This window comes from Micromesistius poutassou (assembly GCF_964030765.1).
Source record: "Micromesistius poutassou genome assembly, chromosome: 15".
NCBI classification, from domain to species: Eukaryota; Metazoa; Chordata; class Actinopteri; order Gadiformes; family Gadidae; genus Micromesistius; species Micromesistius poutassou.
The window spans coordinates 10,681,136-10,705,411 of NC_140285.1; the positions used below are offsets into that span (position 1 = coordinate 10,681,136).

The 24,276-nt window shown below is 45.3% G+C and overlaps 3 protein-coding genes and 1 long non-coding RNA gene across 5 annotated transcripts; 1 reads left to right on the plus strand and 3 right to left on the minus strand.

Annotated features, from left to right (window-relative positions):
* Window positions 1–349: 349 nt before the first annotated feature.
* On the minus strand, window positions 350–3,447 carry aar2 (AAR2 splicing factor). 2 transcript variants are annotated; one of them, XM_084479065.1, is made up of 4 exons: window positions 3,315–3,447; window positions 2,250–3,037; window positions 1,898–2,127; window positions 350–1,414 (listed from the first exon to the last, which is right to left on the minus strand). In XM_084479065.1, exons 2-4 carry the CDS (start codon window positions 3,010–3,012, stop codon window positions 1,247–1,249), a joined length of 1,161 nt encoding a protein of 386 aa, XP_084335191.1. In that variant the 5' UTR covers window positions 3,013–3,037; window positions 3,315–3,447; the 3' UTR covers window positions 350–1,246. The 2 variants fall into 2 exon arrangements, with proteins under 2 accessions (XP_084335191.1, XP_084335190.1); XM_084479064.1 differs by having other exon boundaries at window positions 2,250–3,040; window positions 3,315–3,357.
* Window positions 3,448–3,635: 188 nt separating this feature from the next.
* On the plus strand, window positions 3,636–7,222 carry fastkd5 (FAST kinase domains 5). Its single transcript, XM_084479631.1, has 2 exons — window positions 3,636–3,820; window positions 4,178–7,222. Exon 2 carries the CDS (start codon window positions 4,190–4,192, stop codon window positions 6,605–6,607), a length of 2,418 nt encoding a protein of 805 aa, XP_084335757.1. The 5' UTR covers window positions 3,636–3,820; window positions 4,178–4,189; the 3' UTR covers window positions 6,608–7,222.
* LOC311359582 lies at window positions 7,122–8,233 on the minus strand. The gene is made up of 4 exons (XR_014638256.1): window positions 8,102–8,233; window positions 7,816–7,872; window positions 7,523–7,660; window positions 7,122–7,255 (listed from the first exon to the last, which is right to left on the minus strand). It is a non-coding gene; the product is annotated as an uncharacterized lncRNA (long non-coding RNA).
* Window positions 8,234–9,396: 1,163 nt separating this feature from the next.
* On the minus strand, window positions 9,397–23,923 carry prpf6 (PRP6 pre-mRNA processing factor 6 homolog). The gene is made up of 21 exons (XM_084480371.1): window positions 23,719–23,923; window positions 23,229–23,388; window positions 23,005–23,123; window positions 22,810–22,888; window positions 22,222–22,398; window positions 21,737–21,850; window positions 20,074–20,168; window positions 19,557–19,713; window positions 18,270–18,432; window positions 16,487–16,605; window positions 16,160–16,378; window positions 15,188–15,310; window positions 14,959–15,080; window positions 14,681–14,819; window positions 14,442–14,561; window positions 13,102–13,278; window positions 12,779–12,912; window positions 12,505–12,596; window positions 12,198–12,312; window positions 11,838–11,964; window positions 9,397–9,613 (listed from the first exon to the last, which is right to left on the minus strand). The coding sequence occupies exons 1-21, from the start codon at window positions 23,904–23,906 to the stop codon at window positions 9,461–9,463; spliced, it is 2,892 nt and encodes a 963-aa protein (XP_084336497.1). The 5' UTR covers window positions 23,907–23,923; the 3' UTR covers window positions 9,397–9,460.
* Window positions 23,924–24,276: the final 353 nt, after the last annotated feature.

Consider the following 24,276-nt stretch of genomic DNA (forward strand, 5'->3'; position numbering starts at 1 on the left):
ACATTGGAGGTTACAGGACTTCCTACTTTGGCGGGCGCAGACACACAATCATCTCTATTACTTTATTGGCATTTATCCATACTGATGTTGCAGGGGTCTGGAAATGAAGTCGCCATATTTTATAAATATCAGTTGGCTATATTCTGACTCTGTATAAAATACTTTGCACCATCACCGACTCCTATTGAGTAGGACTGGCTCCGCAAACTTAGGGCTATGATTGCCATCTAGTGGAAATATTAACCATTCTGGTACCGCTTCTATTATGTGGAAGAAATGAAATCTGCCGTCTAACAAAAAAGATTATTCATGAGGCTTTAAGAAATGCTTTGTTTAATACAAAGGAATGTAGGGCGTATAACAAGTGCTCAATACAATATGATAATCAATCACTCCATTCAAATGCCTGCCAAAAATAAGTACTATTGTGGTTTATTTTGCTTTGTGATAGTTCAGTTTCATCACCGATGTTCCAGAACTGAATGATAAATGATTGACCGCCATCTGATGCATATTACTTACAATGGGATTCTTATTTCTCAAGATCCTGGAAATAAGGAGCACATGGGTGATGACTGAGAAATTGCTTTTCCACAAATCAAATCAAACTTGTTCGATGGGTTCCCGAAACTGTAATAAACCATAAAAAAAAGTCTAGAGTCCAAAGAAAGTCCAGAAATGAGCAATTACTTACTGGGAGGTATTGACACATCCTGCAATGGCAGTGCTGCATTTAGTAGACAGTATTAGGGGAAGGACTGTTCAGTAAGTAGATAGTATCATGGGAAGGACTGTTCAGTAAGTAGATAGTATAAGGGTAAGTATTCAGTGTATATCAATGACATAATTGTAACAGCTGCTGACCTTTTGAAAAAAAACGGTGAATGAATGTACAGTATCCAACATGGGTTTTAAACCAAGTGCAATGGGCTCAAAGTTCCACAATGACTTGTATTCCAGACACATTAAGCCCACTAGAGGGCAACAATGAACTATTCCATTACTGTCACAATCTGTTATTACTGCACCAAAGAAATCTGATAGAGTGATACAGAATGTCTGAAATCGAAATGATCACTGCTTGAAACAGCGTAGGAACAGACAGTAATGCATTATACATGGAGACGGTTTTGGCACTGATGTAAAGATTTTCTCAAACAAGAGTGGGCCTCTGCTTGCATCTCCGGGCTGCGTGTCCCGTCTCTCTACCTGGCGTGGCCCGCAGCAGAGGGATGGTGGAAGGGGGTCACTCAGGTGTCACACCTTCTGGCAGCTCCACCACGACGGGGGCACAGTCGTCCAGGTCGGCGTCAAAGTCCCAGCGGAACTTCTTGGTGAGGTGGACCTTGAACTTCTCCGCTCTTTTCCGCAGGGTGCTGTCCACGCCGGGCCCGATGGCAAACTGGAAGAAGTCCTGGAAACCAATGAGTGTAAACAGAGGGTGGACACCTTTTTAAACGATACAATGCACTGTATAATGTGTTGGATGGTGGAAGAGTATGGTCAGAAATGTTACATTCATGTATTTCTTTATTGCATAGCCATTTCAAATTTGTTTTTAGGTCATAAAATGTTGGCTTGATTTGATTCATTAATGGCTTTGGGGATGTTAAGAGAAAAAATGCTAATAAATGAAATGGCCTTCCCTTGCTTTAATATGCACAACTTAAACATATCTTAATTGCTAAATTTAATTGTAAATAGAACATCTATAGAACATCTACTAAAAGAAAATATGTGTAGTATTTGAGAAAAAAAAAAGTATTTGAGCATTTTCACAATATGCTATCAGGGCAGGTTAAAACATACCTTTTACACGGCCTGACATTCCTGTATTATTATTTGATTACCATGTAAAGATGATTAGTCACCATTATGAATCATTCCAATGGGCTACCTGGAGTGTGGACGTGAGGAAGTTGTCCTGCGATACAATGTCAACAAAGAAGTCTGGTGGGATTTCTCCAAGTTGATGGTAGAGCACGGCGATGAGGCCCAAGTACAGCTCCTTGTGGCTTCGCATGGCGTCCTCCGAGCGGCAAAGGAGAGCCAACAGCCGCTTCCAGTGCTCAAAGCCATCGTACACATTCCCGATCACGAAGCATACAAAGGCAAACTGAAGCTCGCCTGTGGAGGAAGGTAGCATTGTTAAAGTTAATTACACAAAACAAAGTTTTCCCATTTAGTAAAGTATAAAAAAAAAAAGTGAATGTCTGCCTTGACTCCCAACCAACTCTACGGACTCTCACCTAGAACGTTGAGGGGCTGCAGTTTGTAGTGCTTCTCCAGCAGATTCACCAGGGCGTAGCTCAGATCCAGGCTACACTGGGTGATCTGGGCAGGTGTGGCCCCCGGAGGGTATGTCTGAGTGGGGATACTGGAGAAGCGCAGCTCTGTGCCTTCCCTCTGCTTCATCTGGGGAAGCTTTTCTAGGCCCTCCTTCATACTCTGACACGCAACGTCATTCTTGGGCAGATTTTGCTCTTCCCGGTCCTTGGTGTGTTTGAGCTGGAGCTCAGGGATGACGTCACAGAAGGCACACACTCTGCCAGACAGAGGCTGCAGCTGATTGGCCACGTCCTGGGTCAGGCGGTCGGTCAGAGACACCCACTTTCGCATCACTTCATATGGGTAGGGCCCAAGGAATGGGTCCAAGTCTTGTAAATTGGCCCTAACCCGACTCACCTCCTCCTCATTCTCAGAGGGTGAGAAGTCTAGATCTTCCTCTTTTGGATCCCAGTTAGCCAAAAGGATCTCCCGACTTTTAAGGGTGAGGAAGAGGCCGGTCTTTGGGCCAGTTTCACCTCCAATGTGAGCTGGGTTAGAAGAAGAGAAGTGCAAAAAGTGCAATCCTGGAGGAATCATCTTAACACCTCGAAAGCGGGGACCAACCTTCCAGCTCTTGTAGTCAATACCCAACTCTGTGCCCTGAGGAACACCCAGCAAGACCAAGGTAGCTCCCTCCTCGAATAGCCTCCGAGCAACATCAGGATCCATGTCCACACTGGCCATGGCTTGTCAATCACAGAGCCAATTACTGCTGAAGGAAACCAGGCGATCATTTTATTTGAATTAGATAGAAATAACGTATGACGTTTCAGTCTCATCGTACGCATTATGGTAGTTAAAGTTACTTTTTTAAAAACATTGACTGGATCAAAGTTAGAGTTGCCCTGACCAGAAATACTGATTGGACGTTTGCTCTGCCAGTAATGCATGTAGGCTAAATTCACAAGAAAATAAAACGTCATCACAAATCTAGACTTTTCTATATATTTTATGTTACGATGCATTTAAGAAATAGTAATACATACGTCAATATCGATGGAGGATCGGCTATTCAAGACTGTGCGTGAGGTTAGTACACCCGTGAGAAACCCTATATTACAACAAAGGTTCCGCTACCGCAACACGAACGGTTGGACGAACGGTTGCAGTTCTGGTTCTTGTTGAAAATGAATGGCAACCCTTACAACTTAGGTTCATAAGTGAAGTTATCTATTTTATTTTACTCGAAAGTCAAACAGTCAAATAATGTGCATTGTCGTGTTCCAATATTTGTAACACTCTTCCGGTTATGTGATACCACGTGATCTTCATTTATAACTAGTGCTCGGTTGAGCTGCAGTAGTGAGTAGTGAGTCTTCTGCACTGTTTTCTAGTAAAATAGTCTACGTAAACATACATGCGATGTATTTGGATCTAGGTTTCATAATACATCTTGAAAACGGAACATAGTTTACAATGTTAGCACCGCTAATCTGGAATAGGAACGAAATATTTAGTTAAAAGGTCATCGACAGATACCCTTCACGTGGAGGTAGGAACTTGACGATAGGAGGTTTGTGTGTGTATGCTTTTTAAAATACAAACAAGATAACCGCCCTGCGAATCTGTAAATATGTTGTTAAAACTTTGAAGATGAACAGAAGGCAAGGCAAGGCAACTTTATATAGCACTTTTCATACACAGACTCAAAGTGCAGAAATGTAAATAATCATTCAATATGTGGAATGAATGGTTTATGACTGTTAAATAAACCCTGACTGAGGATATATATATACTTTGAATGCAAAAATTACATACCCTGTTTGAAAACTTGAAAGAAAGGACAATAAGTGTCCCAAACAGAGCTTGAATTATATGTTCTCTTTCTATCCTTCTCTTTGCCTTTCAGTCACACGAGTCGATGTCTGCATGTGTGATCTATCGCCTGCTGGCCAGGCGAGGCCATGTCCCCCAATACTATAAGGATGTCCTCCTGGCGAGGCAACTCCACCGGGCTCTTGGCGACCCAGAGGCTGAGGCTGATGAGCAAGAGAAGGAGACGGAGGCAACTGTCCACCCGGGGGTGTATCGGCTGCACTACAACCCCACCTTGTATCGCCGTCCCAAGAAGGAGAGCGACGCCGCGGCGATCAAAGCCAAAATCGATGAGGACGCACAGGGCTTCATCGTCGCCGCGCCCTCCTTCAGGCAGCAGAGCAACCACTACAGTGTGAGCTCCTCACGCCGCCTCTCCAGCACCAAAAACAAGCTCCTGGACTTGGCTTTCAACAAAGCCTCCGAGGACAGGACCCCACCGCGGTCTTCCCACAGCAGAGAGGCCCAACCGTCGGAGGAGGATCCTTACAAACCCGACCCGCGGGCCTTTCAGCGATGCCGGCCGGAGTACGCCTCTACGACCCTTGACCTTAGCCGGAGGCCGCCTGCCATCCAATCCGAACGGGCGTTGCAGCTCCTCCACAAAGCGTCGGTGCTGAAGGGCAGCCTGAAGGCGGCGGACGTGGCCGAGTTCCTCCGGGAGCTGGGTCACCTGCACCAGGAGCAGACGTCGCTGGTGAGGAGCGACACGCGCTTCATCATGCTCCTCCGCTACTCGGTGGAGAACCTGCGGCAGTTCAGCCACGCTCAGCTGCTGCAGGTGCTGGAGTCTTTTGTGTGGCTGGACCTGCCCCCGGCTCACAGTATACTCGGGCTGTTTGAGAGCGAGCTGATACACCGGGCCTCTCAGATGAGCCTCCCCCAGCTGCTGCTGGCGGCCGACCTGTGGCGCTGCCTGAAGAAGCCGGTGCCTCAGTTCCTACAGCAGCTCTATGACTCCATAGAGCTGCAGCACGTGGGTGTGGCTGAGCTTGTCCAATTGGTATACATTATGGGGGAAGGAAGGCACTGCCCAAAGGATTTAGTGGGTGCCATTGAGGCGATCTTACTGCGCCACCTGGATAAACTCGAACCAGAGGAGGTCGGCACCGTGTGCCTGGGGCTCTTTAAATCGCAGACATCCCTTTCCGAAAGAACAGCAGCCTGCCTCGTAGACAAGGCCCACTCTGTGGTGAGGGAGATGAGCGACTTTGCTATGGTGAATGTCATGAAACTGTTGCGGTTCAACCACCTGGACCACAAGGTGTGGCTGGAAGTGATGGCTCGGGAGGTGCCGCGGCGTGTCCCGGGAATGGGCGTCATGGGGCTGATGCACGTGACGCTGGCGTGCTCTGCGCTTCACTACCGCAGCGATGCTATTCTCATGTCTGTGGCGGAGAGGTTGCCCTCCTTGGCGCAACAGTGCCGGAGCAAAGACTCCTGCAAGCTGCTGTGGTCCTTCGGAACCCTGGGTGTCCCCCCTTCCCAGTGTCCGGAGTTGTACTCCAGCCTTGTTGCGGCCATGAGACAGAGAAAGGCAGAGTTCCAGCGCTATCCTGAGCATCTTCTCACGGGGCTCCTAGGCCTGGCCTTTGTCGAGCAGTTCCCAGAGGACCTCCTGGCGTTAGCCCTGAGCCCGGAGTTTGTCAGCCAAGCATTGAAAAAGACCCAGCTGGAGTTGAGCAAAGATCTGTTCACGCTAGATGGGACAGTTGGGCTAGAGTTGCCTCACTGGACCGGCCCACGGTTGGCGGTCAGACCAAGAGAGGAGGCTGCAGAAATGCTGTGGAGGTACGCTCAGACGGATATATGCAAGAAACCAGAAGTTCAGGAGGCAGAGCGACTGCTGCAGGAGTTGCTGGGGGGCAAGCAGTTTGTATGTAAAAGAATGATTCTCCCTCACACCCGCTCTATAGACCTGTTGGTTCATCTAGACTCCACTGGGATTCCGCTACCTGTGAACGTATGTATGGAAACCGCTGTAATTCCAGAGAAGAGCTTGTCAACCAGTCATGCTCATAAAAAATTGTTAGCAATGGTAGGGGTGAGGCTCACTGAAGATCTCCTAACACAGATGGTCTCCTCTAAAAAGAACATGGAGCCTTCCGCTTTGTCACATCAATCTTCGTCACCAGCTCTGCTCAGACTAGAGGCTGACGAAGGAATAAAACAGATGAGTGTGGAGACGGAGCTCGCCACGACCAGGCCCCGCATGCTAACTGACGTGCGGACGGAGTTGAACAGAACCCCGGTCAAGCTGGCCATTCAGGTGTCCAACAGGAACCACCACTGCTACCAATCACAGCAGCTGATGGGGCTTCATGCCCTGAAGAGGAGACAGCTCAGGCTGGCAGGATACAGGGTGGTGGAGCTGAATCACTGGGAGTGGTTTCCCCTGCTGAGGAAACGCCAGGCTGAAAAACTAGCATATTTACACTGTAAGATCTACAGCAGTATCGACTGAGCTCTCTTACCTGCCTTATAGAAATGTTTGTGATTCATTAAAAATGGCCATCAAAGCATCGTCCTGTTATTATTTATCTGATTTATATAGATGCGCTAAGCATTGAGTGGATGAAAATGTATAAGTCGTGTTAGAGCGCTGCAATCACAAGGAAACATTTTGCATAATCTGTATTGATGTATATCACTTATGAAGTGTAACCACAAAATGATCCCATCACTGATGTGTATGACTTGTTTTATATGAAATCATGTGACAGGATTATAGCAACAGAACAATGATCAAACATACAGTATAGAAATACCACAACATGTAAAGGATCTACACTATAGATCTGTAAGACTACCGAACATTGGAAGCTACAAAATATAAACTCGTCATCTATCGTATTACAAAAGACATCTAGCTTTATTGACTGTATTTGGTCTATTTACATGTATTCATTCAGCAAACGCATTTATAATCTGTTAATTTAGAAAATATTATCATGTGGGATATCATGGTTTCTTAATCTGTTTGAGTTTGTGAAAGAATGCTTTGAAACTTCTGCCAACAGTTGATGAGTGCCTTGATGATGTTAAGGCGCTTGAGCCTTCTTCTCTTCTTCCCTTTTGTTTTTCTCGCAGGACAAACTTTATTTTGCTTTACCTGAAGACATAAAAAATACAATAACAAGTAGTACAGGCCTTTTCTTTCACTTTCTGCAATATATTAATGATTTTTTAATGGTTGCGATCACAGGAAGCAATGTCATTATCACAGATGAAGGGTGTATTTGAGTAGGTTATTAAATAAAACAATTTAAAGTGTGATACAAATAACCTGTATTATTAAAGGGGGATAGAGCGGGTGTGCTTATATGCAAGACCAGTGTATACAAAGTTGTTGCTGGTAAACGTCAAATGCTTTCCTCACCATGTTCTGACTGCAGTTGAAAGTGAGGAGCTGTTCCATGCTGTCGACTGGCTTTTCCAAGCCCGTCTCTGACTTTTTTCCCCTGTGGCATCTAAACTGCTGAATCATAGCATGAATGGACCGTAGGATGTGGTGTGCCTGTAATGAGAGTGACATTACAACCAATGTGACACAAAGACAGGATAACCTGGAGCTGTCAAGTATATGTGACGACAAGTGCTGAGCCCGTGAAACATTTCTCTTAACCCTGTCCATGGTGCTGAAACTTTTGTAGGTAGCCTAGAGTTATTTACCTTCGCTGATGGGCAGTGATCCCTTTCTTTGGATATGTTAAATGAGCTGGTCAAATTCTGAAATAAAAAACACGCGTCAGCTAGTTAAAGTGTGAAATGATCGCCATGCAGGCAGCAATATGGTAACACGGGAGGGCAAGCCCACCTAAAGGTGGCGCATGCTCATTTTTTATATTTCCAGTCCACGTTTTAGTAGGCTTTCCCCTATTTAGTGGCCATACATTTAATCAATTCTAATCGAAACGTAACCCCAACAAATCACACCACAACGTCGGCGTAGGCCTACCAGACTTCGAAGTTCTACCAGGATGATGTTTCGGTAGGTGTCTTGGATTTCTTTGTAGTTACACCTGCGTTCACCACAGCAAACGGCCAACAGAATAACCATGGTGAAACTTCGAAGAAAAGACCCGTTGAGACCCTGTGGAATATTATGCACCTGAATTAAAAAGGCTCGCCGGATGGATGCAGGCTGCCGTTGCGCCACAAATAATTGTCACTTTGCCGTCGCCAAAGCGCGCCAACTAATACTTGCAGATACATGCGCTCTTCGTATCCCGTCTCTCAGTAATTAGCGGCTAAGCCAACACATGTATGGAGCCATTCCAAACAGAACATTAACATTAAAAAACAGCGGAAGTTTGTAATGACGATGGTGTTATTTTTGTATGTTTGTTTTCTGTGTTCATGCGCACGAAGCAAACTCACCATTTATCATCTTTTATTGCAGGACCCACAAATAAAAACCCATCGCTTTGAGAAGAAATGATAGTCCATCAGATGGCTATGGTAGCAACCAGCCGACCCGGTATGCGGTGATTGTATCCTAACCAAATCAAGAGGCAGGCAGGAGGTTGATAGTGCACATGTTTTTTCTGAGTTTCCAAATCCAACGCCTGCTCCGGTTTCCTTTACCGTCATGGGTTGCTTGCTACTGGTGGGTTTAGGCATACGATCCAAACTCAAGTCTGATCAAGTCAAGCTTCCTCAATCATAAACTCGTTTCTGAGTGGTGCAAAGTTCAAACGTATCTTTTTAAATACAGTTTCCTGAAATCCACGCAACACTTAGCCTACAATAGATTATGTAGGCCTATACCTACCCTCTACAAGAGATAAACTACAATATATTGAAAAGGGTCAGACAGTAAAAGATGATCATTTTCGGAGTTTTAATAATATGGGGGATTCAAACCCACCCACTAAGTTGGAAAGAGATAAAATAAACAAGACTAATTATTTTTGTGTAAAACCTGCAGGGGTTCAGTCAAACAGAATGCATCACAAATAAAGAATCAACAACATAATTCCCTAGAATGATACGTTTATACACGCTGTCAAGTCTACTTAAGCACACAAAACAAAAATATAACAAGACAAAATTAACCCATAAAAATACACATTTCTTTCGTTGTTATCCACAGTTCAGCCAGATGGAGCACAACCAAACCAATAAAAAAAAGCCGAAATGAATGAGTACACTGTAGTACACTGTCTTTATCACTGTACGCAAGGGGAGTGAAAAAAAAAAAGAGCATGAATCACAGCCCATGGTCACCCCCCCCCCCCCCCCCTCCCTTAATGTGTGCCGAGCGCCCGAGTTCTGCTAAACTCCCTTGTAATTGGCGGTGTGAACGGCACCGGGATCAGAAGGTGTTCTTGATCTTGGCAGCCACCTGGCTGAGGATCTCTCCGATCTTCTTCTGCCAGTTGAGGACGTGTTTGGACTCGGCGCACCACAGCTCGCCGTGGCGCGGCTCGGCGTTCTCACACCGCTTACGCACCTCCTCCTGCTGCTCCTGTTGGCGGGGGGGGGGGGGGGAAGATAAGGACGTGCGTGTGTCCTGTGCATTTCTGTGTGGTGCTTTCATGGACGACCATTGAGTTGTTGACCATAGAGTGATACAGGGTTCAGAGTATCAGGATTAGGCCTGGGCAATAAAAAAATAAATTATCATGATAGACTTTTGATCAACATCAATATATATATATATATATATATAAGAGACTGGACCAGACTGGAATGTAGCAGCTGGGTTTGTTACACAAACACGGTTCAAGTGCTGGGCGGTATGACCAAAAAACGGTTTCATGGTATGTAATGGTATTTTTTTTTTTCATGCATAATCAGGTGTTCACTAGTGCTGCCACTAAGGACTAATTTAACAACAACTAATGTTTTGATTAGTCTAAACCATTAATTAAAAATAAATTGTTAAAAATAATAATAATTAAAATTAAAACTGCGCGCAGTGATGAACGGGACCTCGCACCGGCTTGCGGCCGCGTCACGTGCCGTTGTAACATGTCCGCACACGTCGGCGCACATGTTACGACGGCACGTGACGCGGCCGCAAGCCGGTGCGAGGTCCCGTTCATCACTGCACGCAGTTTTAATTTTAATTTTTCGCGAATTTATCTAATCTGTAGAAGCAGATGAGATAAATTCCCTAGGAGGAGTTTGTTCAAATACAAGGCGAAAAAGTGAAAAAATTCCATTCAAAATGGCCAACTTTGACGGCACGCCACGGACATGCCTTTCAACATAGTCAAATGTTATAAGGCGTTGGTTGAGCACCATTTTCTGACTGTACTGACCAATTGTGAAGCAGATCCAAGAAATTCCCTAGGAGGAGTTCGTTGAAATACAAGACGAAAAAGTGAAAATTTCCGCCGAAAGTGATAATTAAAAATTAAAATAGCCGACTTAGCCGGTGGGATTTGGGGCATGGGTCCAAGAGGCTTTTCTGTAGGTATTGGCACGTTATACGTGCCTACCGATTTTTATACATATTGGTGAAACGTGGCGCAGCGGCTGCTTTTTAAAGTTCCTGTAGGGGGTGCTACAAACATGACAAACACGAATTTTGGTATGTGAGCTACAGGCACCAGTCTACACGTGTCCTGTGAATTTCATATTCATAACTATTACGGTCTCCGCAGAGTGATTTACCCTCGTCTGGCGGCCATGTTGTTTTTCCAATCGAAAATTGGAAAATTTTACTTGAGCAGTTGGAACTTTGGTCCCTAACGGTCAGCGGGACCTAAGTCGGTCCCGCTCAAATCAAACATTGCGTCTATGAACTGTGGCGATTTTAGTGACAGGCTACGCCCATTTCGATGCCACACCCCATTTGAAAAAATGTTGATTCCGAACAACTTTTGTATCTGGGTCAACATCATAGGAGTCCAACTTGATGCTGATATGAGCAATTAAATATTTTTGCGTTTTTAACCACACCCCTTTTGGCTCATGGGTGCTTTAAACTTTATTGTACAGACTAATCCTTATGTCAGATTGAAGATAATGGGCCATAGATGATATGTGCCAAAGGATTTTTGTCAAAGTCGAAAAACCTGGGATCCTTGTGCTGCTTGTGCAAAGTTTGCACTTTAGAACAGTTGGTATAGCGCCACCTAGGGGCCAATATGGCGGTAAATTGACAATTCTTATAACGAAAATACACACCGGTATTCAGTGTGAACTAGTATACCGCCCAGCACTACAGGGTTCCATACTTATGTACAATAAGTGTGTTTTTCATTGTTGTATCGACATTGAAGTATTTATCAATGAAGAAGTGTTTAAATCCAGCAAGGTAATTCCTAGTCTTTTTAGGTCTTTAAAATGATCAATAGTTATCGATATTTATCAATATGATCAACTTATATCGTGATATGTGTTTCAGCCATATCGCCCAGGCCTAATCAGGATTATTTTCTTCTGCAGTACTTAAATAAGTAAAAAAATTAAGCTATAAATGTAATCTTAGTGAAAGCATATTATTGGTACTGTCCTACAGTATGTATTTATTCAGCAATAGTTGATTAGTATAAACTATGTTCTGCTCTGTTCAGCCACTTTCGTATGAAAAAGAAAATGGAGGAACGCACAACACTTCTATGAAGCAGCACACTCTAGAAAATAGCTGAGACGCTTAAACGCTCCCCCTTAGGGGGTAGGGCTAAGCCATATTGCTCGAAGGATACCTACACTTAGACACACACCCGAGGCATATTTACCTCTGTGCCGTGCTGCAATTCAAACTTATAGAAGAGCGCCCAGGCATCTCCCAGGTCTGGCTCGATCTTCACTGTCCTCAGGAACCATTCTCTGGCCTTGGTGATCTTACGCTCGCTCCAAAACAACCTGAGGGCGGGGGGCAATAAAACCAACACCATTAGACGCACGTGGTCATGTGGCGTGGTCGTGCACGCCCTTTCCTTGATGGTTACAGCAATGTGGGGAAATATCCTAAGGCAAAGTGGACTTAAAAAGCTCTGTTTCATGCCTGGTTGAGAATGACAGTAAGACCAAAAATAGTCTGAATAAACAGTTATTGTGAGAACATGGCGAAACAGGGAGGACAAGAATAGCCGTACTTGGCCACAGCCAGCAGGACGTGGGGGTCGTGTTCACACTTCTTCAGGGCGTCCACGCTCTTGGTCTTCCTCTGCGGCCGAGCCTCCAGGAACACTGCCTCAGCCCACAGGATGCCTGGAAGAAAAACAGGAGTAACTAGCACCGTAACCTAGGGGGACACTTCCCGTTTCTGTGAGTAGTAGTCACAGATTTAACCCACATCAGTAAGAAAACGATAGATCTTAACACGGAACACATCAGTCCAGATCAAATAGGTTTGACCATGAGTTCTAGATATGTCCGATGTAACCATTTCTCATGTCTCACCAGAGTTGGCGCACTCTTGCAGGGCTTTAGCCATCAGGGTGTGGGAGATATTCTTTAGTCCTGCCCGGAACTCTAGTCGGACCGATTCCAACCTGAAAAAGACCGTAGTGTACAGTGTAAAACACATTGAACTGCTAAAGCACATAATTTCTCAGTATTAGTAATATGTCAAAAACTTGGCCCCGTTTGTATTTGCTTGGGATCCTCACAGCTCAGATGAAGCAGGAGAATAGCGGTGTTGTGGTGGAAGGGTTTGGGGAGGGGGCTGTCTTACCATATCTCCGGGGTCTGGGGGTTTTTGAGGCGTGCCTTCTCCAGGATGGCTCTGGCCCTGGTGAGCTGTCCAACCCTCTCCTCCAGACGAGAGAGCAGCACCCACAGGGACATCGAGTGGGGACACTTCTTCAGCTGGAAGCGACACAACAAGACCCACGCCACTTGAGACCAGAGACAACGGCGCTCGATTCAAACTCAAACTAAAAACATTCCAACACAGTGAGCCCGGCCAGGGCTTGTATCCTCATCATGGTAGAAGACCGGCTGCGCCAAATACAGTTTCCTCTCTCCCACCTCCCTCCACCTCCTCCTCCTCCTCACCCCCTGGTTGTAGGCGTCTCTGGCCTTGTCATTGTTTTCCGATTGCTCCTCAATCTGGCCCCTCATCATCCACAGCTTGGGGAAGTCCTCGTAGTGCTTGAGGGCCTCGGAGCACAGCTCGTGGGCAGCCTCGATGTTCCCCAACACCCACTCCAGCTTCACCGACTTCATGAACACCTGGGAGGGAGGGACACAAATACATGTTGACTTGGATGGACTTCCGCCGACCGATCTGTAACTGACGCGTGACTTGCCATCCGCCACATTTCTTGGGGTCGTTGGGGTTACTGAACAAAAATGTTTTACGAAATTTAAAGCCGTGGCTTGAGTTCCTAATGCTGTCATGATGTAAAGCCCATGAGCTAATTTACATTAGAGGTTTGCGAGTAAAAGATAACCTCATAAATAAATCAACACTGGCATCACAACATAACTGGCTGAAAACAAGGTAGACTGTTTCCCACAACGTGCTCTCAGTCCATGAACATCTACTGCGTCTAAATGAATTGCTTGCAAAATAAAAGATGACTTATTTTCTAAATCTGTCAAAAATATTAGGGTTTTATTAAAGCCTGAATCTGCATTATCTTATTACTCACAGACACTCACACGGTCGTGGCCTCAAGCAACATTGTACAACTTTGTTACGTTCACACCATCATTGGGTGGTCACATCACTAGGGAGCAGCCCTATTTTACCGGTCCTGCAGCTCAGAGGAAACTTGTGTTCAGGATTTGGATTTGTCTTTGGGAATAACTGTGGAAAAAAATAACTTAAATAAACCGGGAAAAAAAAAAAAAAAAAGGTCTAATTTCACTGGGCTGATGTGGAGGTCAGAAGCTTTCAACAGCACTATCAGCCAGAGTCTTGCCAGCTGTTCAAAGTGTATGGGTTGTGCAAGCCTGGGCCTGACAGAGATTCCCGGCATTTACGCAACAACTTGATTATAACCGCACCATTCAGGCTTCTTCACAACACTCAAGAATATAGATTACTAAAAGCCCATAATTGCCAGATGGGTAACCAAACACACATCGGGCAAATCTGGGGCAGAGTTGGCCATACATGGCTGCCCTTGACAGCCAAAATAGAATGCATCCGGAATTGATGTGCTGAATAGGGGATTCGCGTGACAATAAGGGAGGTCAAAAGTACACAACGTGTTATCTTGCCTGTAGACCTCCAGCAGTGAGGAAAGGCTGCCTTTGTATTTATATGAATCACAATTATTATTATTTGCATTGATTAACAATGATAAAATAAATAGAAGACCTTCTGGACTGGAAAGAAGAGGGTTTGAGATCCCTCTTAATGAGTAAATACACCCTGACAGGCTCACCCTGGCCGTGGGTGCACTGCTCCGGGCCTTGGACAGCAGGCGACGGGCTCGCTCATACTCGTTGTTCTCGGACTCCAACTTGACGGCCGCCAGCCAGATCTCCTCACTGTTTGGGTTGGCCTGGAGAGGAACACACACGCACAGAGGCCATGGGAAACGGCAGGAGCCAAAGTGACAGAGACCGATGTGATCTGAGCCCCATAGATATGGCGGGGGTGTGCCTTGTGTGAGTGGGGCACCTGGAAGGCCAGCGCGAGGATGCTCCTGGCTGCGGGCACGTCGTTGGCCATCCACTTGGACTTGGCTCCCATCAGCCACAGCACCTCCGCCTTGGGACAGTGAGCCACTGCCCTCTGGAGCAGAGCCTCCAAAGACTCCCTGGGAGTGACAGGAAAATGAAGATGGAGAGGTCAGCTCATGGAGCCTGCAGCAGCCGGTTTCGGCCGTATCATCAATCACCAGTCAACTCACTGGATGAGATACGCCAGAAATGCATGAGGACATTGCTGCACCATACCTGGTGCCATGGTTCTTCTCAAAGTAGGCAGCCCGTAGCCACACACTCTTCTTGCTGGGAAACACCTGCAACGCGTGGGCGTAGATTGCCCTGGCACATTCCAGAGCTCCATGGGACACGCACTGTAACACACACACATACACATACACAAACAGACGTCAAGCATAATGTCAACACCCAAAGAAACAGCCCCAGGGGGAACGGTGATGACAACGGTGAAGATACCCACACTTTCTGAGTCCTCCATCCAGGTGTGCTTGCAGTCCTCCTCTTCAATGCCAATCCCTATGACAGCCCGTATGACGGCCTGGCAGGTGGCCACGCTGCCCGCCTTGTCACACTCCTCTGCATCCTGCCGCAGAAGAAGACCACAATTCATTTAGGAGGCAGCCTAGAAGTGGGAGAGCACTAGGCTTGGACCAATTTGCTGATCGTTTTATTGACTATTTATTGAAGGGTCGAGCGATCATTTGTTTTTCCTACACCAATTTTAGGCCATACTATCAAAACCTACTCTATAGACAGATACATTTGACTGTAAAACCCTGGATACTTTTTCCTGCTTTCAGAAACAGAAACAGAAACAGAAACAGTAGCCCATGCCTCATGTGCGCACGAGACAGCATGAAATCCGGCCAACAGTGAGCCGAGCAGCTGGCATGTTTCATCGCTATCTGGAAGCAAGGCATGACATGCTTTTCTTGATAATAGCCTTCCTTTGCTCCTGTAATGGGGTGGCCATTACCGTGGCTATCACCTTCATAGTTGATTCTAAACGGAGCATGCCTTGGGCTAAACTGTAACATCTATGGCAACACGAGAGAAATAACACAAACAAATCTCTTCAGCTCTGCCAATATGTTTTGAAATAGCTGTTTTCCTTTTTTTTTCTCCTTTGTGTAACTTGGCACTAGGCGTTGCAGAGTCCGTTTTGAGGTCGTAATTTCTCACTAGGAACAGAACAGAAGCTAGGTCAACAGGAAGTTCATGGAGGTATTCCTTTACTTTCCTTTCCTTTTTAGTCCCAAAGAAATAAGAAACGTACAGTGATTTGATTGTGATTTGAAGTGTCTTCATTTTGTAAATGATGTGGAACAAGCATGCCACCCATACCCTCCAATTGAACAAAAACACCAACGATTGTGTTTCCTATTTACAGGTCGACCATTTTGTTGAATCTCTCATGGACACACCCACACACCTGTATCCACTGTTCCCGGTTTATCTCCACGCCGTTGGCGCCCAGCGAGGTGATGGCTCTGTCGATGATCTTTTCCACCATCTGCGTGTTTCCGTTGGCCTCCTCCAGCTTGGCGGCGGTGATCCAGATGTGGCGGTCGGTGGGGATGTTCTCGCGGGCTTTGTTGAGGACGCGGCGGGCGTTCTCGTACGTCTCCAGCCGAGCCAGCGCCAGCCAGAGCTTGGAGGAGGCAGAGGGGAAAGGTTGATGAATGCGTGATGCCGGGGCCAGAGGAGAGCCACCCTGATTGGTTGATTTTTGGTATGGGTTAGGACTCTACTGCGGTACCTCCACACTGGTGGGACAGCACTCCACGGCTCTGCTCAGCATGATCCTGGCGTCCTCGGGTTCTTCCAGCTCCACGGCCGTCTTCCACAGACGCACCGACTTGGACACGTTCTCGAGGGCTGCAAACGAGAGGTGGACGTAGAGGCCGTTAAGAAAAATACCAAGAATGCAGGATTATGCAATGTACTGTGTGCTAAGTGTAAACTAGATGTTTTAAACAACCAGCAGTACACCAGATGGACAGAGTTGCAAGGGTGCAAATCATGTGAATAAGTACTGTCGCAGTGCTGGTATATTATATAACCACAGAGATCAGGGCGCAAATTGGGACAAGTAGAGGACATTCTTCTGCAGAGTAAGCCCAATATCCAAATCCCCCCACTGGGGAATGTTGAGAACTAGCTGCCAGTGTGTGAAACCTGAGGGCACTAACCCTTGTGGAGTCTGGGTTGTGAGTGCATGGGGGCAGAGACTGGGGCATTGGCGGATCCATTTGTGAGACAAAAGACGGATTCAGAATAGTTGTAGAAGACTATTCGCGGGGCATATTAGTGACCTTCTTTTGGCATTAAAACAGTGTTTTCATTCATCCCACTCACTATTCAGTCTTGCAAGTAGTATTTTGAATAAGCTCAGTGATCAGGTCATATTTCAACTAAGATGTTTACTGTCTTTCCATTGCTCCAACCAAATTGTAGTGTTACGGCTATTGCGTATTCAGTAGTGAGAAGTCAGATGAGGAAATAACATAAGAGGATGTTGGGTGACTATCCCATGATCCCAAAATTCTAACTTTAACCACCACTCTTTTTCAGTCTTTTTGTTGTTTATTCATGAATAAACAACAAAAAGACCAACTGGAAAATAGTGGTGGCCTGTCCTACTGGGGGATTAAAGTTAGAATTTTGGGGATTATGGGATAGTCACCATCATCCTCTTAATAATAATAATACATTTTATTTGAAGGCGCCTTTCAAAGCTCTCAAGGACACCGTACAGAACAAAAACAATCATCAAACAGTAAAAATAAGGTGGACAATGGGTGATTGTGATGTGGTGATGTGGGAAGGTAAGATCAGGGGGGGTAGGCAGATAAGAAAAGGTGAGTTTTGAGTTTTGATTTGAACTGTGATATGGAGTCGGTGTTGCGGATGTCAGGGGGTAGTGCATTCCAGAGCAGGGAATGTTATTTTCTCATCTCACTTCTATACCCACTCATCTCACACTGGGTCAAATGCGCAGGTCTGACTGTTGGCAGAAAATTGAATTATGCTGATTGCGATCTGTATATTTGCATGCATGTAAACAAACTCATTGGTAATGGGGGTTACGAGTTCATTCATGGCTGCACAGTAGGGATGGGGGTGAGGGGGAAAGTGGTTATTCTGAAATACTTGTATTGTCAGGTTGATTCCACAAACAATTTACAAGTAGCAATGTTTTTAAGGCCGAAAACATGCTGGGATGGGATGTATTTTCCTGCATCAACATTTTTCTGTTCCGTTTGAACATTTAAAAAACAATGGCGTATCAGTAGAACCAGAATCCAATGTTAAACCCATACACTCAACCACACGAGAGATAACATCATACAATAAACCTTAATATTGTATCGAAATACATATCGTATGTGCACCAAAAGAAGCAATAACTAATAACGTCCTTGCAGATTCCCGTCCCCAGACAAGACTCCAAACGCAACAAAAACTGTGTCATCAAATTTGAATGCCATGAATCTCATTCTATATAAAAACGCATTCATTCTCATCACACAGCGCCTCACCCTTCCTGAGAACCCTCTTCTTGGCCCTGCCGTCGGTCTCCAGCTCCGCAGCCCTGATGTAGATGCGCACAGAGCCGGGCAGATGGCGCACCGCCTGGGCCACCACCGCCTTGGCCGTGTCCCCCGGCTGCAGCCTGGCCGCCTCCAGCCACATGTCCTCACTCTGGGACACACAGGGAGGACGGGTGGTGGTCAGTAGGAGAGACACACACACACACACACACACACACACACACACACACACACACACACACACACACACACACACACACACACACACACACACACACACACACACACACACACACACACACACACACACACAGCAAATATCCTATAAATCAATCATTAGCTGCAGCAAATTGTTTTCTAAGTTCAACAATAAATGTTGCAGACTGTACCTAAACTAATTTAAATTAGAGTAAAGTAATACATAATCTACAAAGAAAACACCCTCAAACAAAACCCAACACTAAATAGTTATAAATACCTGAGTCTTATAGAGATTAGAAAAACATCTATATGGAAGCAAATCACTGCCGTAATATTTTTAATGTTAAAAGCCATTGAATTTTGTAAATGGAAATCTAAACAGCATTGAAATCATAACATTGATATATTATACTTTGAAAACAAGTGGTCAAAATTCGTACCAGAAAATTCAAGCCATAAAAATGCAAATGCAGTAGCGGTGTATCCATGGACAGGCCTAAGTAATTGAGACAGTTTGCATCAAACCTACTGCCGGTCTACTAGAGTCAGTCAAGTGATCAAAGAAAAATGCTCAAGAATTAAATCGATGGCTAACAGGTAAAAAAGGTTGTCCGGTTTATGTCAGTTATGTATATTCAAACTCAGACCTCAATAAGCACAGGGGTTTTGCAGGGGTTCAAAAACCGTCATCACACAACATAACAGCTATGATGACGGCAGACGGTTTGATAACATTCAGTCTTGATTGCTTAGGCCTTTCCTTGGAATGCCCTGGTACATGAGTTTTCATTTTTTTTTTAGTTTTTGTATCTGAATTAGTGAACGCAGATTATTATTATTTATTTACTCATGTTTTTGAAATGGTACAGACCAATTCAAGACCAATAAATTCAGATGACCTTGTTTTCAAAGTATAATGTTTCAATGTTACAAATGAAATTGTGTTCACATTTCCATACACAAACTTCAATAGCTTTTATAATTCAAAACATTACGGCAGTGATTTGCTTCCATACATCTGTGCCTAGCGGCAGGAGCAGCTTGCATTATGGAGGAGAATCTTAGAGAGCTCACCTTGGGACACATCTCGGTGCCCTTCATGATGAGGTTGCGGGCCACCTGCAGCTTGCCCGTCACCTCCTCCAGCCTGGCGGAGGCGATCCAGGCAGGGGGGTGGTGGGGGTTGGTCTCCCGCACCGACTTGAGCAGCAGACGAGCCTTCTTGATGTCACTGGAGGACAGGAGGACGTGGTTACATGTGGAGACAGATGGATAATTAATGAGGCCTGCTGTGTGGCATTAGCGATGGGGATAATGCGTTGTTATTTGAATGTGTTGCATTATTATTATTATATGTACACGCAACGTCTAGAGTAGACATCAGTACCCCAAATCAGTTGATGTGGAAAGTATCCCGTAAGATTTTGTATAATTCCATGTATCACATTACAAGATAAAGGGATACTTGTCAGTAGGCTCGTGAACATAAAAGCGGGTCAGAGTCAGAGTCGGGTCATGTGATAATAATGAAATATTTGTGTGTCCATGTCCATCCTCTCCTCCATCCACCTCCTGCCATGCGGGCCCTCACCTAATGTCTCCTCCGTGGGTGGGGATCATGGAGTTGAGGTCTGTCAGGTAACCTTTGGGATCCACCACCGTCTGTCCACTCACTGAGTCAGACACCTGTGAATAAAGAACAGACACTGAATAAAAGAGACACTGTATCTCCTGTGTGCAGGCCCGGGGTGGCCATCGGGACGTTTGGGAGGTTTCCCGGTGGGCCGGTCCACTTTCAAATGTATTTTGGGCATCTTTGGTTGGGAAAAAAATTACTTTGACCATTATTTTATCTTCTCCTAAAGTAGACGTTCTTCATTCATCTGATATTTCAGCCCCAGCATCGCAGTATATATAATATGGATTATACAATGTACGGTAGTTCACCCCTCCCAATTATTTGAGTTGGTTTGGTCCATGTTCATGTCTTTTCTTGAGCGGACAGAAGAGAAAACGAGAACAGAAGCGGCAAGTGTCATTGATTGTGGAGGGCAGGAAAAAGCCAGGAGGAGCCGAAAAGGCCAGATTTTAAAAAAGAAGGGCACTGGAGGAAGTGCGCCAAATGTGCCAAAATAAACAACATGTTTAGAGGACAGACACAAGTTGCAGGCGGTAGAGAGATGTGGATCTAATGATTAATTAGCAACATATCATTTAGCTATTTGTGCTATGTTTGCAATTCCAACCTGAGCATACAAGCTTAAACCAATTCATAATTAGTCTAGTTTATTTTGTTAAGCCATATGACGAATCACAAATATAATTTGTGAAAATCAACATGTAAACTCTAGCATGATCTGTATAAGTTAACCCAACCATCAGAAGAGATAAGCCAGTCCGACACTGAAGAGGCAAACTGGACAACATATTTCATGTAATATATAAAAGACAGAACAAACGTGATAGATAGTCAATTATATCAATATAAAATATTTGGTAGCCTCAGAGCAGCAGTCCAGCCTGTCTGATGCTGCTGGAGAACACGATAGACACGAAGAGGACAGGACTGAGGGGACAGGTAGAGAGGACTGTAAAAAATGTATTTTAATTATTTGATATAAGATAACCCACACATAGAACTGACATGATTCATTGAAATGATCCCAAATATATATATATCCCAAATTAAAAGTTTTTTCTTAAACTGATCCTTGAGGTGGATTTTTCATTTGCCAAACTTCGATCCAATATACAATAAAATGGGATAGTAAGAGTTTTGCGCTGTTCATTTATTCAAATTCTTCCACCCCTAAAAAAAGTGGGCCGGTATGGGCCTGAAACTCCCAGGCTGAAAATGGTTCCCACTCCGGCCCTGCCTGTGTGTCACTTATTTACACACAGACGTACAAAACATCCGACATTGTAATGGTAAAAGCGGCACAATGCAGCTTTTCCACTGCAGTTATTTACCCATTAAAACAGATCTAAATGTTCTAGAAAGTTTCTCAATAATAAGATGCCCATTTATGAGTATATATGTAGAGAAATAATTTTCTCCATCAATACTTTTATTGAGATCCACTTTTGCCCTATCGGTAACACTAATGATACAGCTAGAACTAGCTGTATCTCAACTCAAGCCAATAAAAGGATGCTAATGGTAAAATGTACATAGTGCAGTTTTAAAATAAGACAATAATTTCCTTCTAATAGACACCGTCTATAGGCTACCTATCTATAGGTCTATAGGTTACCTGGCTAAGCCTCATGTCCATGAGTGTGTTCCTGGCTTGGCCGATCTTCCTCATGTCCAACTCTCCGGTTCCAGGGGTCATGCTGCCTGGGTAGGGGGTGTTCAAACCGCCCAGCTGGTTGGGAAAGAGTACGCAACATTAATGGACATGGGAGAGGCATATACGTCAAATATGTCCTTCATGGGGAGAAAAGCCATTTTGAAAAAAAGGTGGTTGCTTTTTGTATCTTTCATATGCAGGAAGGACGATTCAAATAATACACAACATGTAACAACATGTACACAACCATGGCACTCCATGTCGGCTCAATGGGCTTGATAACTGGTGAGACAACAACAACTGAAATTCTATTTCATAATCAACTGGGCTATGCATTGGGTCTGCCTGCCTTCCGCAGAGGAAGAGCCTGACCCCTGCTGGTGCATTGTGTTACTAGTACACCATCGAGAAGGTACAACGCAAGACATCCGTGCTCTCACACTTACCCCCTGCAGTGGGTCCACGGTGGTGTTCTTGTCGCCAGACTGGAGGTGCTTGGAGAAGAAGCTGTCTGGCATAGGTGTAAGCTTCTCGTGGCGCGGGTTTCTCTGACGCTTGTTCCTCGCGTCGCCCACCTCTGGGATGCTGAGCCAGTCCTCCTCCGACACCTCTGCCAGCTTCCTCTGTGGTAAGAAAATAAGAAGGAGGAGGACAAAGAGATGGCCAATGGGAAAATGAGAAGGTAAGGAACAGGTTGAGGGTCCTTGAAGCAGAGTTAGGGGTCAAATTGAAACTCTTGCCACAAAGTTAGGCTGGGCAAACTTATTTCAAAACCAGGATGATAAGGGGTAACCATGGTGCAAAACCAGTGCAAAAAAGAGATACGTAAAATACATTTAAATGGGGCCTATATTGGCAGTAAAGACATGAGTTTTAAAAGAGAAGGAAAAAGTTGGACATCTCGGTCAAGGAAGCCTACAGGTTAACTCAATGGGCACAAAATGTGACCAAGTGGATGTTAACCTTAAGTCCTTCAATTAGGACGTCCGTGCTAGCCATACATGTTGCAGTTCATTTTACATGCAGAACTGTACCTTTAGATCTGAAAACTGCTGCTGGATCTTTGGTCGCTCCATACGGTATTTCTCAATTTCATCCTTCTCGCGTAGCTCCCTGAAAACATAGCATCCTTTTTAAATAGAAGACCCCCTGGAAGAAGGTATGTCAGCATTATGGAAAAAATAGTTTGCAAAGGCAGTTTTTGGTAGAGACATAGGTTTTCCTCCCACCTCCTCTCTTTGCGCCGCTCATCCATCCTTTTGTCCAGTGCGGCATATATTGCATCTGCCTCTTCATCATCTTTCTCGTAGGGCCCACTGGAGAACAGGCTCCCTGCATAACCGTTAAACTACGGGAAACGTAGTAAGGAAGAACAAGTGAACATTGAATAGACAGCCCATTTCCACACTCAGCACAACATCAGATTCATCAACTATACTATAGGGTTACCAACCTCGTCATAGTTGGTGTCGTTCAAATCTTCCTCATCCTCTTCGTTCTTTTTCATCTGGTCCCCAACGGTCCTCTTCCCCGGGGGCGCATGGCGGTCATCTACCGGGTCGTTGGCATCCCGAGCGGGGCCAATATCGGACCGGGTGGTAAATCCAGTAGCACTGAGGGGGATCAAGAGATACAAATCGGTCTATGGGACACTAAAAAGGTCAGCAATCGAGTGACACATAATTGTGTGCTTCTAGATCAACGACTGTAAACAAGAGTTGTTAAACAGCCACGGCTATGTCATTGCATGTGTCACGTTATATGTTAGCATGTGTACGCTTTTATTTACAGCCAGGTAAATTAGTAATATGTATGTACGCTGCACGTTAAAGCGTTACTGCACCGATTCAGCACTAATCACTAACAGGGTTACAAAAGTCACAACAACTTGTAATTAGCTGGTTAGCACGCTAGCTGCATCCAGCATTGCGAGGCAGACGTACCCTCTGCCGAGCCCGGGTACATAGCCCAGCGGGGCAGGCATCCCCAGAAACGGCTTCTTTTTCTTCCCCATGAGCGGCGAGGCGAGGGGGACAGCCGGGGGTGCACCGGCAGCCCCGGCGCCCCCCGCACCGCCCGTTGCCGCTTTGGAAACAACTTTGCTACCCTGTCTCCCTGGACCGCTCGCCATCGTTGCTCAGCCGCCGTCTGAATTCAATTCCGGAAGCACAACAGCCACACTTCCGGTCTTAGAGAAGCGTTCAATGGAGAAGGTAACGGCTGCGGCCTGCGGGAAGGCGGAGTTGGACGTCAAACAACGCCCACATCCGGATTGGAAGGTCCAGCTCCGCCCACAGCCATTACCTTGTGCTTCATTCAGGACGAAACTTGCTGCAAGATATGGATATAGAGTGAATGACTTTTTATCAGTATACTCAATAGAGATGACAGTTCATATACAGTTATATGTACTGATTCTATGGCAGTACTACAAAGTTTTATAACAGATAATTGAATACGTGAATATTTGGTAATAGAGGTAAAGCATCTTCTTTTAAATA